Here is an 18,463-nt window from a genome sequence, read left to right as displayed (position 1 = left end):
ACAGCAGAAATTTACTGAACCAAAACAGTTTTAATGTTGGCTCCATGGGAAAAAAAATCAACAGTGTTTGTATGTATTGATTCATTGAGTTTATAACACAGGAAGCTCACAGACTAGAAGCCTTGATCAATCAATGACATTGAATATGTTCAGAACATATATAGTAAGATATTTGTGTGATTTACGCAGCAGTTTTTGGAGATTACACTTCACTAAATGTGACACAAATAGACTTAAAGTGTAAAAAAAAAAAAAGTTAGTTGAGAGTCAGTGGAAAGATGTAGTAAACACTTCTGGTGAGGATTGGCTGTGACCACTGAAGAACTTTACTGCTTCAGTGAATGATGATGACAAAACAAAAAACAAACTCTTCACAGAATTTCCTTTATTGATGAATGAGAGTAAACGTTCACTTGCATTTTCATTACATTACAGGCTTCATAAATCTAACTGAGATTATTACGAGTGTCTAAATATGTGCACATAATTTAAATAAATTAAAAGACACGAGACAGAATGTTGACATGTCAAAAGGCCCGTTTTATGCCCAGTAGCAAAATTATCTCTGAATAAAAAAAAAAGTAAAATGCCTCAAGTCAGAACATTTACAAGGAGATAAAATGAAGACCGTGCAACCATTTCTGTTCGGAGGGATCTAATGCACTTTTCAGGAAATTGTAGATATGAAGATGAATATGTACCACAAAAGCAAGGCACCGATATACTGTATGCACTGCACATTTTGAGGTGTTTTTACTTCCAATGCAACCAGGTTGAACCATAAATAGTGATTTGTCTTAATGACATGGCATTCATTCTCAGTTATAGATAGGTTTGGATATGACAACCTCTTCATGCAAAATATACTTGAATATCTGAAAGTAAAACCTTGAAAGCAAACTGACCCCAAGCCTCCTTCACATATATTCTGGCCTTTGATAATGGGTCTTCATTGAGGTACTGCTAGCTATTTAATGGATGCTAGCTAGGTAATTATTCACCACTGAGGCTTTGGATGCTTTTTGGGTAGTATTTACCTGCAGCTTGTGGCGCTATAATTATTTACCTGATTCTGTACCATGCAACAGGAATACATTCTGCAGAGAGTCCGCTTCAAAGAAGCAAAAATAATCCCACATTACGCTGTATGGGAAAAAAAGCAAACATTGACCATGATTTAACAAGATATTCTTCTTTCATGTAAAAATAGGGTGGCAAAATGCCAAATGCAATACAAAGTTTGAATTCTGAACATTTCTTTCAGTGTATCTGTTTCTGAACCAAAACAAAGTGCTTTGCTAAAACACATATTCTGACAAAATGTCAAACTGTTTTTTAAACCAAGAAATGACATTCAAAATGTGTTTCAATCCATGGCTGTCATCAGCTGGAAAACTATCCAGCCGGTGCATAATTGATCTCAAAACCAGCAACAACTGCTCCTTGTTCCTCTCTTCTGAACTGTACCTACAATCCTCCACAGCTGTGTGCGTATTCAGGTGTGTACATGTGTGTACAGTATGTGCTTTGAACATGGTGCACCTCCTACATTAGCTGACTCTTGTCAGAAGTGACCTTGCTAAGAAACAGCAACACTAATATTTCTTGTCTGGTCTTTCTAGCTGTACTCTTCAATAACAATGGTTGTCAAAGAGCTCCGTAATAATAATCTAAAGAGAAAATAAAAATAAAGGACTAGACCTGTGTTTTTGCATGTTTTGGCCTATTTACTACAAGTCACTTGGACATTTTTTCCCAGAAATTCAAGTAATTTCAGTTGTAGAGACTTGAAGAAAATATATTTTAAGCTGCATAACCACAATGATCATATGATATTGACAAAAATGACCTGATATTCACTCATCCAAAACATTTCAGGGGTCTGCCAATTGATTTACCATACGGACATTATTGCAAAACCATGAATGCCTGAAATTGTAGGAAGAATACATTTAAAACAAATAAAACAGATCGGCTTAGATGTTATTGTAAGTTTGGGCTGGTGTAAACATTTTCAAACGAGTTTGACATTTAGCCAAACACCGAACCGGACAAGTGTACCAAATTTTATCACTAGGTGTCCCACTTGAGCACTTCAGCAGCCTCTCCAAAGTGTAACATAATGAGACTGACAACTCTGGTGTGCCAACAACCAAAAGGTAGAAGAGGAAGAAGAAGAAGCAGAGCTACTATGTGTTGGATTTAGCGTGTGACGCCGTTGGCACAGATTGCTGATGTAGGCAGTTATTTCATCTGCCAGAATGTGTCATAATAACAAATGCCGGTCCAACTGGTTCAAACTGGTTTATGCTTGTTCACTAGACAGGATCTGCAAAACCATATCTACAAGACTCGTAGTTTATGAACTAAAACTTTTATGTACACTGTTATGGTCCTTTTGCGTGGTATTATTGAAAACGTGGGCAACCAAAGTCATTGGTTGAGGATAGTAATTTATATGATTTAAGGATACAAACATCATCTGCTTTGTCAAAAAATCGACAGGATCGTATGGAAATAAAATAGCAATAGTAACATGAACTGAAAATGAAAAGTTTGGCAATGGTGAGTTAACATTCACTCAATATAAAAGCCTGTCATGTGATTTGAGTGACAGGAAATGCATCTTGTATATGTGGGCACGTTTAAGGACCAGTGTGTAGGATTTAGAGAATCTATTTGCAGAAATGGAATATACAATCTTGATTCCAAAGAAGTTGTGACGCTGTGTAAAAGATAAATGATAACAGAATACATCAAATACAAAACAAAAGCTTATCAGTATGAACATTAACCTTTAAAACCCACCTGCCAGGGGAGGATATGGGGTAGGGAAAGGGTTAGGATTAGGATTAGACAGAAAATAAATGAACTTTAGAACAGAAGAGCTGTTAGACCAAAATGCATGTATGAGACATCATTTAAAAAGTAACATCTTCTGGTGTCTGCAGTTGTACTTGCACATGCCTACAAAAACAACTGAATCATCAGTTTATACAAACAAAAAGTTTCTTGGTCTAACCCTACCCTACCCTTCTAGGTTAAATATTTTGTCTTAGTACAGTTTTCAATTGAATGGGCACGGATTGAATGAACAAAGGATTAGAGAAATGGTCACATTTGGTTTTATTTACATTTTAGACAAAGTCCCAATAATCTTTGGAATCGGTGTTGCACTATTCATAACTATGCTTTCATTTGTGTATTATCAAACCTAGAATGAGCCGGTCATATCATCAATAGTACATTTTGTACCACCATGTTACTACAGTAGGCCCAGAATGGACAAATCGAACACTGGTTCTAGAGAGGACCATTTGCATTTTTACATTACTTGAAGGCCATCGCAGATACGCTCTGAAAGGGCAGGGTTAGCAGAGGGGCATTCAGTTGGTTGCAATCTGCAAACTCACTGCTAGATGTCACTTAATCCTACACACTGTAAGTATTAAGTCCCATTTTTTCATTACTGATAAAAGCTGTGAGTGGTATTGTCAGAGGGATTTTTCAAGTGTTTGTTGTCCATGCCTTCTTTAAGTGTAAACTGTATCTTGCTAATCTCAGTACCTTAGACTGAAAACATGCAATGCTCATGCCTTGTCTCAGGGTCACATATCAACCAACCGTCTTCCAGGACCAAGTTTAGTTGACTTTGTTTAATGGCAAAGCTCAGGTTTTGGGAGTCTGTGCTCCCATTAGACAAGTGTTCATTTTTTCTCAGTTTTGTCAATCACACTAACAGTAAGTCATGCAATGATATGCCACATGTGATCATCCTCTATGAAAATACTGTGATTCTTATCAAATGGATCAACATGAAAATAAACAAAAAAGTTCCCACTTTTATATTCCCAACCTCCCACTCCCCTCCAAAAAGGATAAAAACCGTCTTTGTGAGTTGACATTTGTGTGCCTTCTGAACAGTTTATTTTAGCCGCACGTGTGGCATGTTCAGCAATTCTGTGTTGCCAGCAGAGGGTGAGGATGTGTGACCGCTGGATAGGTTGCGGTTAGAGCCTTGGGACCCTGCCCCTGCTCTGCCCTCTGTCCTCAGGAGCTCCGAGGAGTAGGTGTGGGCCTCAGTAGTCCCGAGTGACAGGAAGTCAAATCCCTGTGCCTCAAGGTCCCTGTCGCTGATAAAGAGGTCCGTGTCACCCCATCCACCTCCACCACTCCTGCCTATACCACCACCACCACCACCTCCTTCTCCCCCAGGGTCTTGGCTACAGCTGTGGAAGCCAATTGGGGAGTCACTGCTCGTACTGGGGCTTGGAGATGAGAGGCTGTGGCCATGGTGGGCATCCTGGACAGTCCCTGGTGCTGCCTGCATCAGGTCCTGCACTGACATGGACTTGCCCAAGCCTCGGTCCATCTGGCTGGGGCCAGAGCAGCAGCCCATGGCTGGGGGCACCAGGGGCTGCAGCTCCAGGCTCATATGTCTCCTCCAGGAGCCCTCCTCCTTTGTATTTAGCCTGCCATTGCTGTTGGTACTACCCTGTAGTTTCTGCCCCAGTCTCCCCAGAGAACACCCAAGGCCAAGGTGATCCCCAACACTGCTGTCCTCCATCTGCATCCCTAAACTTCCACAAAAGTCCTCCATGTCAGGGGACACTTCTGTGGATGTTACTCGTGGCAAGTTGCTCAGCCCCCCACTTCGACTGGGAGGCGGTGGTGGTGGAAGCCTCGCCAGAAAAGGAAACCCTCCATCTCCAACTCCTCCACCCCCACAACTGCTGATACTATTTGGGGTGAGGATGGACGGAGAGCTCCCGACAGCCTCATCAGTACCACTTTCAGGGGTGATGGCCTGAGCCTGGGGATGATGATGGTGGGGATGGTGGGGATGATGAGGATGACGATGGTGGTGATGATGATGGTGATGAGGCAGTGGTGACGGGCTAAAAGAGGAGGATCCGAGGCCAGGGGAAGAGGAGGCATTGAGATTAAGGTTGAGCTCGTTAGGTGGTCCCAGGATGAGATGGAGTCCTCCCTGGGAGAGCTGGGAGTTGGTGGAGGAGTGTGTGACACAGCCACCAGGGGGAGGCCCCCCGCTGCTGCTGACCTGGGTGGAGCAGGACAGGTCCTTGCTGAAAACTGAAGAGTGATAGTCAGATGTTTGTTCTAACTCGAACAGGGGCAGAGAGGAGAGTGTGAGGGCTGAAGATGAGCCTTTGCGCAAAACCTGACGATATATGTCGAGCAGTGAATCGAGCTTTGACTCAATAGACTGAACCTGTGAAGGGAGAAAGGGGAGAGTGAGGACATACTTAGCTGAGAATGTTTGGATGTGATTATTACATTTTTCTTATTATTCTGGTGGCATCATAGACTGCATAATTGAATCTCAGCACCCTGAGGTCACCCAGGTTTGTACGATAGGTTCTAAATACATTTAAATACATCCTTTATTGGAAGCTGAAGTGACATATATGTGGCAGACAACACCAAAACTGGACAACAAGTAGACTCATTTTGTCATCAACTTACAATTAAACTTCTTTTGCAACCAGAGGGGTGCCCCCTGCTGGCCATTAGAAAAAATGCAGGTTTAAAGGACCTCAATAATGACCTCATATTTAAGAACCAGAAGCTGCTGCTTGGGTTGCATAAGGGGTGAGACTGGGAGAGGAGATATCTAACAAAAAAGTGCTTTTTTTGTTGTAGTCAGAAGAACATCCTACTATGTCTTGACAAACAACATTGTCAAATATTGTTGCAACTGTGATGTGACATTTGTTGCCTTATCACTGTCACTGAACCAGTATTCCTTGCAGGGAATGTAAATGTTCATTAGTTTTCACTCTGTTGGAGAGTTAGAACATACCACAGTAAACGAAAATATAAATGTTTCACTTTTGTTTTCTCTCCCAGTTTCTCTTTATTTTAAGTTGATAAGGTCCTTAAGGTTGTTTTATGCACATAAGGCTTATATTTCTCACATTTTGTGTACACATTTGTTAAAATCTAAGTTAGTGAGTACTCTCCTTTGCCAAGATAATCCATCCACCTGACAAGTGTGGCATATCAAGAGGCTAAATAAACAACATCATTATTACACAGCAGGGTGGGAATTTCATGACGGCCGTCGTGGCCCCGCACTTTGGCCTTGATGCCCAGTTAAAAAATGTTCAATTTACGCCAAGATGGCCTTTGCGCCCCTGTCAAAGTTCCAGTATAAACACAACACTAGTGACTCCTAGTGGTCAAACCCCGACCCACTCTCCCTCCTTCGAGACATGCGCTCATCAACACATGGCTCATTTGAATATTCAAATGAGCCATGTGTAAGCTAGCGGGACAAGCTGTTTTGATATGTTGTAACTGAAGTATGTGGTAGTATTTGACAGGACTTAACATTTACGTTTTTTATAGAAAGTACTATTGATAGGTAATTACCATTGTATTAGCCTATTTATAGTCTACTCTCTAACGTTACATTTTTGCGTCATAAAAACTAGCGATAGCTAGCTAGTTGGGACAGCGCTAACGTCTTCCCTACCTCAGGGACAAGGGGTCGACATTTAGCTGATGTAATTGCCCCTAAAATGACGAAATTCCAAGCCTGTTACACAGGTGTGTGTTCATATTGAAAAAGTAATTTATTTATTACACAAATCACTATGGCTTTTATATCATTAGGGCTATGGATATGCATTTCTTTGGTCAGGCAGGATTCATCTGTGAAGAGAACACTCCTCCGCAGTGCCAGATGTCAGTCAGCGCATTTACAGTACATGTACAGTTTAGTCGCTATGCTTAAAATTTGATTTTGGCATCTAATCGGACTTCTGTCCTTGTCCCAGTTTACATGCAACTGAGAAAGTTGAATAACTAACGGAAATGTGTCCAATAACCCATATAGCTCTGTCGTGATGCAGTGGTGAAGACCCTGCTAAGGCTGACGAGTGTGCAGTTCAACACATTTTAAAATGACATTTTATTGTGACCAGCACAAAGCACACCTGTGTAATGCTCATGCTGTATAATCAGCATCTTGATCTTCTACACCTGGTGGATGGATTATCTTGGCAAAATTTGTCTTGGAAAAATAAGCCTTTTTTGTGCACAGAAAAAGTCTGAGATCTTTTATTTCTACACACATTTTAAAGCCTTTCATATTTGTTCAGTGTAAATAAAGTTAAAGGTTTTTATTCAAAGCTAGGCAAAGCATTTTAAGACTCCAGCTCTGTACATAACACAGACATGAAACGGTTATTGGTCTTTTCATGGAACTCTTGAGTTTCATGTGCAAAATAAGTGTAAAAAAACCCTCTGTTTACCCTTTTAATCCCCATAAAATCATATTTTCTACTGATCACATAGCGTGTTACAAGATATTTAATCCTCTTGACAAATCATATTTAAAAGTACATATAATGGAGTCTTTGGCAGGTAATATTAGGCATTTTTATACCAGAGGAACATGATTTTAAAGCCCCGTCTGACTTGTTAGTCCTGAAATTTCTGCTGCAATAATGCATAAAGTTGGCAGTTCATACACTATGAGAGAATAAAACAGGAGGCGGAACACGGACCTGCCTCTCCACCTTACAGACGCGACCCAGCATGCTCATGTCCTCTAAAATATCTCCATCAGATAGCAGCTTCTCACGAATCTTCTTATCGAGGGGAATCTGGCCTTTCCCGAGGATTTGGTCCACTCTGGAACACACACACAAACATACAAACACACACACACACACACACACACACACACACACACAGACACACAGACACACAGACACACAAGCACATGCAAACACAATAAGACATTAATGATAGAAAGAAAAAAGTGACAGTAGAAATCCGCGAGGCAACCCACAGAAAGGAAGGAAGGTTGAAACTGCAACAGAATAACAGATTACCATAAGCACATTTTCTTTTCTAACAAATACAGGCAAAATAGATTAGACTTCCTCACTGGATGAGAAAACATTACCAAACATGTTAAGATGGCATGTTACTGAATGTGTTTCTTGTGTATTAAACCGGTAAAGGTTTGCTTTATCTGATTCTGAATAAAATACTTTGTTCCTTCAGTTTTATAGCAATTGTGTTCACAGTTGGCACAGAAACACTATTCTTTCTCAGTCCAGTGAGGTTCAGTCTGATTAATCTGGTTAATAAAGTCCCTTTGTTAATGAACAGGGTTAAATTAAACAGAGGACAGCCAACGCAATGCCATGCAAATATAACACCACCAACATTTTGGAAAAATAAATGATTAAAAACACCAAACCAGACTTAAATCTAAAAGTGTGTCTTTCATAAACATGTGTTTTCATGTTTTACGGAATATGTGTGGTTTACCAATTGATGTGGTCATAGCAAACACATGCACTGTGACAGAAAGTGTTTTAATTGAGCAAATAAACATGTATGTTTTTGTGAGCCAACACTGATCAGGTTTCAATCCAAATGTAGTGCGAATTTATACTTTCAGAAAATCAGCAAAAGAAAGTAATAAAACACATTTTATTATGGCAAATATAAGTAGCTGGAAGCATCAAGATGAATAAACGGTGGTGCTTATTTTCCAATGAGGTGCCATTAAACCATTGCAGAAGAAGAGGAAGAAGTCCATGAAAAGTTTCTGAGTCCTATCTCAGTATGAACTGCATGCACCAGGTTCAGTTAACAGTCAACACCAGCAGGGGGCAATGCTACTGCTGCAATAGCAGGCCGTGAGATTGAGAATTTAGTTTGTGTGTGTGTGTGTGTGTGTGTGTGTGTGTGTGAGTGTGCGTGCTCGTGTGCATGCGTGTGTTTCGGCCTGTCACAATGACCTATTTTGTTGGATGATTGTCATTTTAGGATCATTTTATGCTACTGATACAATGCTAATATTATAGTTACTGGTGTGTTCAGTAGTGTGTGTGTGGGCAACCCGTTATTATTGTCAACTTGTCTTGTATGGACGCATGGTTTAGGTCCCCTCTGGGTCTCTTTTAATGCACTGTTGAAAATGTTGATTCATTGGATCTTATGCCAAATCAATAAAAGTGTATTTGGTTGTATTCATTCATTAATCTTTGTTTTGTTTTTGTGGGAGAGGCTGTCTTGCGCTCACTGTGCCATAAAGTGCCAGGTACTAAGGGTTTGATATCATTGTTGAGGAATGCCGGTACCACCAGTTACTGTAGATGCAGGAGACAGTTGGAGAGAAACTATGGTTGATAATGGAAAAGATTGGTTTATTAAGAAAAAAAAATAGTTTGGGGGAAATAATTGTAGGTGGAGAATTTGAACTTATCTTGCTGAAGGAGGAGAATATAACATGGATAAAAGTGGATACATAGTGGATTTAGCTCAGTTGCTCCATGGACCAGCTTGGTTAAGATGTATCCTGCTGGTCCTGCTGACATCTAGCCGAGCTGAAGGTCTTTCTCCCACAACTGAAGATGCAGACACGTACAACTATGGTTCAAGCAATGCCAGCAATGCCATCTAGCTGGTTCTGATCCTCGATGGATAGTTCTACAAGAAACTACAAGGTTTTACTCCACAAAACTAAGTGTACACTAAAAGGTCACACATTCCATCACAAAACAATGATCCTCTTGAATATCAGAAACCAACTTTACTTGGCACTATTTTGTTTATAAAAAAGTTCGTATTTAGACTGTTTTCATTTTGATTCTCACAGATTTGTGTCAGTCTCTGAAGAAGAAGATGATATCCGACACCAGAGCCCAGAGAGTAAGATAATAACTTTGCATCCACTACACTACTGGCAAGTATTTTATACAACTTATTGTCCCAAACTATCCCTTTTAAATGCCGGTATTTGACGACCTGGGAAGGGCAATGGCTTGTGGGTGATTGTGCTGGTTGATCCCAGCTTAAGGTGACACTCCACAGAGAGTAGATAAGAGAACAAAAGCAACGCTACCAGAAATTACAGTAAAACAAGTCCCTGCATAGTTTTTTAAGTTTGTTTGGCTAAGCTGCTGTGAAAAAACTCTTAGGTGCTGCGCCCAAGCCCAAGGAATCATCTTGGTTAAAATATTGGTGGAATTCAAATGTAAACAAACAAGCATGTAGGCACATTACTGAGGTCTGCAAAAAATGATCAAGGTCATGTCCATCGTATAATAACGTGATAACTTCATTATTGTGACAGGCCTATGTGCGTATGTTACAGGGGATGTTTCTGTGTGATTTTGATTAAATAGGTTATAAGGAAGACCAGAATATTTAATTAGATAACACCAAATACCCAGACCAAACTCAAACCAAATATATGACATGCAAATATAGCATGAGTTTCATTCATGGGTTTCACTTCACTTCCACATCAATCAATTCAAAGAAAAGTAAGAGTATTTTAAGGGACAAAACAGCTCCTGAATTGAACGAATAAGAAGCGAACTGAATAATGTCATGAGAAGCATAGGGGGCATTCTGACCCCTGAGTGGAGTTCTTTCTGCCCTGGCTGTAATAAACAGGCAGGGAGGGGGAGGAAAAGGTCTTGGCTCGGTTGCTCAGAGGCTGTGGGCCTACTATTATGTCCAGCCTGAGAGGGAAGCAAAGGGAACAGGCACACACGCATACAAACACACACAGAGGTACACATGTGCATACACGTACGTTACAACATCAGAAATGCACACACACACACACACACACACACACACACACACACACACACACACATATACCCATGCATGTATGAGGTATGAGTTCAGCAGCAGCCATCAGTGCGTACACACATACACACACATACAGACCAAGATACAGTTGGATCAGTTACAGTGTGGTCAAATAGCTCTCGTTAGGCGGCAAAGGAATGAAGTCTGACTATTGCCAGCAGTTGTCATGCAGTGTGTGAGGTCGGTGTACCTGGTCTGCAGACTCTTGATGCGACACAGCATGTCCAAATGACCGGCAGAATACTGCTCAATCACATCCTTGACATCATAAGGACGCAGGGTCTCCTTAAACTTCTTCTTGGCTACATGAAACTTCATTATCCTGCAAAAACAGGAGAGAGATTCACACATCAGCCACAAAGGGGAGCTCATACACAGTCAGTACACATGACTGTAGCAAATGAAAACACACCAAACCTTACTTTTATTTTCCTGGTTTTTCTCTTCACACCAATGCAAACCGTCAGAACACCTGAACAATCACTTTCATTGAACATTATAAAAACAATGAGGTTGTGACTGCTTATTTAAGCTGTGTGTATGTACAACTATCACTCTCTGAATGTATACACCTGTGGAGCCTCAAGGCAAAATTTAAATGACAGGCTGACTGTGCGAGTTTCTGAGTGGAAAGAGGAAGGGATCAGAGAGCAATACAATTAAGCCTGGCTTCAATTACATATTTCTAAATAACATGACATTAGGTATGGAGTTCGTGCATCATGACTGTGTGGGTCTAGTTTGACTGAGTGATGGAAGATCCCACCAATGATCAGATTTTAAACAGGATGCAACATGCAGATTTAGAGATTCATACTTGCATAATGTGTTTCCTGATTTTTTTAAAGCTTGCTAAAGTACATTTAGCTGCTGCCCCTGTCCACAGCAGTACATTGTTTAGCCTCTGTGCCAGTATTCCTGCCAACCGCCATCTACTGTCTGTAATACACAGACTATGGATAAATACCTCATACAGCCCCACTTGAAAATCTGAACTATCCCTTTACCTTCAGTGGATCCATTCTGCCATAAACAAAGAGTGACGGATCAGAATGAATCTTTAATATATTGATATAAATGTCGAACTGAAGTCAAACTCACAATATACGGTAATCTTAAACACAATCTTTTGTTTAGATGTTGGTTTACATTCTTTTAAAACAAATTTAAATGGATAGTTCAGAATTTGGGACATGAAGTTGTATTAATACTTGCCAGTAATGTAGTGGATGCAAAGCTATTAGCTTACTAATAGGGTGTAGAAATATAACTATGCGCTGTTTTGTGGTGGAATGGGTGACCTTTCAGTGTACACATAGTTTTGTGGCGTAAAACCCTGTAGTTTGGTGACCCTGCTAGCTTGCCCAAATTTTACGATCAGAACCGGCCAGAACTCCAACACCGGAGCTCAGAAAGTAAGCTATTGCTTTGCATCATCTACACTACTGGCAAGTTTTTCACACAACTTGATGTCCAAAATCTATCCTTTATACTATCCCTTTACCAGTTGAACCATCATTTGTGATTCATGTAATTATATGCTTGCTGGTTCATCCAAACCTTACAGTATTTGTTATGTCTCTATCCAACTGGCTATGTTTCTTTTAGGACCGATCAAAGCTCAAACACATGATCTATCACTTAAGATAGCTTCACAGTGTTAATGCTCCCACTAACCATATTTCCTGTCCCAACAATGTATCCAATCACATGAACTCAAGATGATCTAAAAATATATCCTCCGGCCACTTTAATCCCCTGAGGACGTTCTATCAGGAGAGCAGCTAGAAGCACTCAGGGTTTGCTTGCATGCAAGCTTGGCAGTTGAAAAATGCAGTATTAGTTGGACTGAAAGAGGCTTTGACCCACCTGACGGCTCTAATGACACATTTGACCGAGGGCAGCAAGTCCTCCACTGAGATCTCACAGTGACAGCCTTTGTCATCAAAGCCATCCTCCGCTGCCATGTTGGAGTCTGCTGCTTAAGAGAGGACACAGAGAAAGAGGATTATTTCTACTTTGTTCATTGATTATCTGATTTTATTATCAGTCTTCCCTGCATGGTTTGTAGATATTTTTCAGGGGATTGTTCCACTTGTATTGCAACTAATTATTGCTGAATGAATGTTTTTCTTCCTTCATGTCACTTTCAGATGCAAAATTATGTAAAAAAAAAATGGGATTGGTGGTTAAATAAGCTAAAAACACAATATGGCAGACTCAATTTATCACTCTCCTTTTAGGTGTGTGTTTGGACTCCACCAACTCCTTAAGGAACTATTGAGCTGCTTAATGTTCCAGTATGTTCACCAGCTAGTTGCTAAATTAATCTGACTGCTGTTTGGTGTTGAGCAGGTGGTGTACAGTTGGTTTATTTGAGATGTTTCACTGAAAGCAGCTGCTTGATGCTGCAGGATGATGAGAGCAGAGTTTGTGGGCCAGAAAACCAAAACACAATGAGCTCAAAGACACTAAAATGCTCAGTAGGCCTGCAGCATTGGATGGCAATCCTTGGTGGGTTTATGACAAGTGACCCTAAAAGTGAGATTAGGTATTTTGTAAATTTTGCGTCCACATGGATCTTCATCGAAGTTTGATTATTGTGATGCAGTGCAGTTCATTTAAAAGGCAACTATTCTGTTCTTATAGAAATGTAAGGCTAAACTGTGCTTTAAACAGCAGACTAGTAGTAAAGAACAGGCCTCTGGGGTGCCTGCAGATATATTGCTAACAATGCAACTTTGTGACAATGCAGTTCTGTTTATGGATCTCCTGAGTTATGACACCCTGAGGAGGGAAGCAGAGGGTTACAGTAAAAGAGCTGGACTGCACGGTTGAGCTCAGTTTAACCAAATGCTGCAAAAAATCCTTTGATTAATGTCTCCTTATAGGTCACAGCATGTAGGATCTGCATGTTCACAAGTGTTCATATTTTATACAATACAAAGCATGGCCAAAGCTACTGATTAGACCGGGATAGTGTGTCACTTGATGAAAAGGATAAACAGTGCCGAATAATGATTATTGATCAATAGCTCTTCTTAGAGCTTGAATAGTTAACCTAGCTAGCTCCTTTTGATATATACAATGTTAACCGAGTGTTAACTCACACTGCTCTCCTACTAGCCATGAGTTAAATGTCTATTGCAACATGTGACTAATGTTTACATTTTAGAATGAAGCATTGTATAACTATACTTCCTTGTTCTGTTTCACACTTGCACCTTTTACACTGGTGTTTGGTCGATTTTGAGGGGATAAACCTGCAAACTTGAGACTAAACCTGCTCTGGAGCTGAACTAGCAAACTCTAGGCTTAAGTCAAGATAAGCCCACTCTGGAATGTGCCAGAATAGTGTCAGTGTGAAAGCTTTCTTAGCTCCAGGCTAGCAACGCCCTAAGCCTGGGGCTAAGTATAGTGAGGAGAGCCTCATAGAATCATAAAAAAGCAGTTCACATGCACTTATAATGAAAGGGAAATGTTTCCCCTCTTCTAACATCTCAGTTAGCCAACATGTCAGTGACAGTGAATGATCAGACGGAGCGTGACTAACCAGCCAACCAGTTTGGTTTTGGCTAGCTTGGTTATTGATTCCTCTCCACCAGGAGGCCTCAGCCAGCTGGCCGGCTCTGACACCCCATGTGGCTGCTGGAGCTCAACACCCCTCCCTTCCATCAATCCATCAGTCCACCCACCACAAACACCAACTGGCTGTTACCCAGGAGGGCCTGCCAGGCCGGCACTGCTAGGCCAAAGGAAGGAAGTGCAAACAGCCATTAGCATTCCTCCACTCAGCTGCCTGAATTAGTGGGCAAAGCCAGTTCTGGTGGGTTGGGTGGTCGGCCAACACACCTCAATTAAATACATGTAATGATATGGAGGGGCTCCAGTTATCTCATGCTTAGACTTAAAGGAATAGTTTGACATTTCCATTCACTTTCTTACTGAGTGTTTGAATAGAAGATTGACAGTGGCAACAACACTCAGTTACAGTGCTTGATCAGATACCCATGGTCATAAAAACACAACTTTGTAGCTTTTGCACTCATTTATGTTTATTAAAAACAATAAGATGTAAGGTATTAATTAGTGAGCTTTAGAGGAACTAACAGATGTTTTGGCCTGGCGGCCCATTTGCCAACATTCAACCTACAGAAAAAAATGAATTTGTACCAATCACAACTCAACCGAGTACTGCTAACTAATCCACAGTTAAATTAACCATGGTCTGGAAGTGGAATTATTATTAAGATTCTCTTATTAGTCTCACAATAGGGAAATTCAACCCCTGCATTTAACCCATCCTTTACACACCAGTGAACACAAACCATGTTAGGAGCAGTGGGGGGTTAGATGGAGGAATAATTGAACAGAGTCACTCACCATCAGTGGTGGAGCGCGACTGGCTCTTAAGGCGGAGTGAGGGTCTGAACCGCGTGCGGTCGTTGAAGCTCCAGCTCTTCTGTACCTTGGCAGGGCTGGTGCCCTCTGTCCCAGCCTCAGCCACCGGAGACCGCCGATCGTTCACTGAAGACGTCTGCCTGTTCTTGATGCTCTGACCTCGGGGGCTCGCCATCCTCACACGCTCCTTGAAGCTCAATTTCTGACTGGAGAATAAATGGGGATGAACAGTGGAACAGAGGGGAGTTGGAGTGAGGAGAAGAATGAGAAGGGATGATGTTGTGAAGAGGTGGAATGACACATAAAGATATGTTAATTAAGTTTTCAGGCAACACCAACTTAAAAGATCCAAAGGCTTTCTGGTAAAAAAAACTGGTCCATTACACAATCTTATTGTATCGCAGTCATCATTCAGAACTTTATCGACTAAACGTGGAGGACTGCAGAACAAGATGGAGATGCATGCATTGCAGCATTGCAGCAGGTGCTTTACACAAAATGCAAGCTCAGGTTAGGTTTGACTGTGTGGAGTAGTTTGTGCTTTTTATGTGTTCCCTATATGGGCTACAGTGTGTCATTCCATATGACCAATTTGTTAGCATCTTGTTAAATGAGACATTTAATGTCAAATCATCATATTAAATGACTAAAGGTTGTTATACTTGTATTTGTGCTAACATTAAAATACAACAAATCACCATGAGATTTATTGCACGTTAGTTCCGTGTAATGTGTCATGAAAGTGTGAGGATTTGGAAGAAAATAGATGAAAATTACTTGTGGGAAGGAAACAGGAAAATTAGATGAAGAGACAAGACCAGTAAGGGAGAGGTTGATTCTTTGATGGTGCAGCTATTTACAGTATGACAGCATGCAAAGGCAGTGCACATGCGTCAGGCATGGTTCATTTTAAAAATAGTACAGTATATTGGATTGAACATGAGTAGTTTTACATCAAATAATAAGGCTTATTATTTGGTGATATCCAAATAAAGCTTCATGAACCATTGGTTGTACGTGTTGACCCGTGTGTGTTCAAGAAAAGTTCTTGAGAAATGACAATTCAGTGCCACCTAGTGAGTTGGAAAATGGTTCATGTCGCTTCATTCGGCCATCACTACTGTATCTTTCTTAATGTCAGCAAATCAAATGAAAAGACCAAAACCAATAATCTGTTACTCTATCTTCCTAACTTTTCAACCTTCCTACTGAAGAAGTAATCCTTTACAAACAGGGTACAAGAAACAGTTTTGTTATTCAGAATGGCCCAGTTATCTCCTACCTACAGCGGTAGGTTTTATCAAACAATTCTCAGACAGGAGTAAATGGTACTTTTGTAGGTGACAACCTTCAGATGCGGATCAATACACATATGTCCTAGTCAGCAGACCAACATATGTGGGACTGAGTCAAAATAAACTACATTGGTCATATTAATGGTTATGAACATGTCACCCACTGCAACAGTGTGGCTCACACTGTATGGCACAGAGTAGGAAGGCATTGGCTACACAGTAGTCCTACTTAGGATCAATCCATTGCTGGTTTTGGTCTTTTTGTTTGATTTGTTTACAAGAAAAATATAGAGTATCACCAAACTTATCTTTGATAGTGGATATAAAGGCACATGATGTGTTTGAGTAAGCAGGACCATAGTACCATCGAGTTTGTCTATGAAATACAGGGAATACAGTGTGATATGTAGTTGAGGTGTTACACCAGGAAAAAGAAAAAAAAAATTGTGTTCTTAAATTATTTTGAGCCCTCCAGTCAGGAAAAGTACATTCTTTCGGAGTATCTGCTACTGACGATGAAACGTGGTACAAATATTCTGAGAGCAAAATGTAGTTAAAACCAAAATCACAACAGGCAGAAGTAGCGCATTGCTCAAGCAAGGTCAAACAAAGGCAGATAGTGTATTACTGTAAAAGCGACTGGTGTCTCCCTGCAATATTTAATTACTCTGCCCTCTCTGAGGCTGCACAGCCTCCTACAGTACAGATACCCATGCACCAAGAATTAGTCAGCATTCCCAAATAAAAACGTCAGGTAAGCAGAAACGCTGTGTACCTAAGTTTCCGAGTGGTACGCCTCCTCAGTAGCTTCTGTTTATTACTATGAATTTTACTAAAAAACCAAGGGGAGATAAACATACGGTGATGTGTTACATGATGCAGAAACAGAGGAGAGAAAATATTTACCTCTGAATGGATTGTAAGGTAAAACAGAGCGCCTTTTTACACTGATTTCCCCTTGTCTTTTTTACTCTGTCCCTGTGCTTCTGCTAAATGACAGTTGAATGCTGACATGTAAATGCAGTAATCCTTTGTAAGGCTGCATGTACTAAGGCTACAAAGTATAAAGTAATACAGCAGAGTTTCTGTTGCTGCCTCAATTTGTCGACCGCTGACATTTAGAAGCAGCAGAACGGAGGCAATTGAGCTTAGTAGAGGAAAATGAACATCTACAGCACCATTCGAAAAAGGCTGCAATTTGGTGACTCACGCACTTCATGTCGATGTCCCCCATTTAACTGTGAATTCAGCTGGGCCATGGCAACAAGTGCTTGAGTCACCAGCATGAGGCCAGTAACCTTTAGACAGACACTCGCTGGGTTCACTGAGGGTGTTAAGATGTAGAACTTTGTTCCAATTTTTCATCAATTGTTGAGTCCTATAGAGCTGTGTTTTATCACTGCACTCCTGTGCAACCTGGTCTCACAGGAATCCGTGAATTAGCCACGGATTTGCTTAACTCAAAATCCGTGGAATAGCCACGGAATCACTCAAATTTCCGTGAAACTGACACGGATTTCGCTACAATGCAAGTTAATGACAGTCATATCCCGTGGCTATTCCAACATACAAAGTGATTATGTACATTCACTGAGTGAATATTTAGAAAATAAAACATATATTTCTCGCTAGAAATGTGATCAAAATCCATTTTTATGCAGAAACTAAGTCAAAATATAGATTTTTTTTCACTAAAAATGAGAGAACTGTCCGCCATGTTTTTTGTTCTGACCGCCGGGACCTTGAAAGTCACGTGACTTGGAACAAACCAATAGCCACGGGATATGACTGTCATTAACTTGCATTGTAGCGAAATCTGTGTCAGTTTCACGGAAATTTGAGTGATTCCGTGGCTATTCCACGGATTTTGAGTTAAGCAAATCCGTGGCTATTTCACGGATTCCTGTGAGACTAGGTTCCTCCTGTGATACATTTCTTTGAAGATTAATACATAAATATAGCCAACAAAAAGAAGTAAGGCCGCTACAGTTGGACCATACCAAAAAATCAGGGTTTTTAAAAAAAAAAAAAAAAAAAAAAAAACAACATAGGTGGAGGCCGGATCGCTCCGTCCTCGTTTTTAAGACATGCTTAAGATTGGTGGGATGAATTCA

At 40.6% G+C, this 18,463-nt stretch overlaps 1 protein-coding gene across 1 annotated transcript in view; it reads right to left on the bottom strand.

The window, feature by feature from the left end:
• Window positions 1-3,925: 3,925 nt before the first annotated feature.
• LOC131968947 (potassium voltage-gated channel subfamily KQT member 5-like) overlaps window positions 3,926-18,463 on the bottom strand; it is a 40,053-nt gene continuing 25,515 nt past the window's right edge. Inside the window, exons 10-15 of the mRNA XM_059330028.1 lie at window positions 15,037-15,260; window positions 12,523-12,634; window positions 10,844-10,975; window positions 10,410-10,517; window positions 7,536-7,662; window positions 3,926-5,233 (exon numbers count right to left, since the gene is read on the bottom strand). Coding sequence (XP_059186011.1) covers window positions 3,926-5,233; window positions 7,536-7,662; window positions 10,410-10,517; window positions 10,844-10,975; window positions 12,523-12,634; window positions 15,037-15,260 — 2,011 coding nt within the window. The remainder of the gene's footprint in view (window positions 5,234-7,535; window positions 7,663-10,409; window positions 10,518-10,843; window positions 10,976-12,522; window positions 12,635-15,036; window positions 15,261-18,463) is intronic.

Source organism: Centropristis striata, chromosome 1 (genome assembly GCF_030273125.1).
Source record: "Centropristis striata isolate RG_2023a ecotype Rhode Island chromosome 1, C.striata_1.0, whole genome shotgun sequence".
Classification (NCBI taxonomy): Eukaryota; Metazoa; Chordata; class Actinopteri; order Perciformes; family Serranidae; genus Centropristis; species Centropristis striata.
The sequence above is the reverse complement of the archived record's forward strand: the minus strand, read 5'-3'. Positions and strand labels throughout refer to the sequence as shown.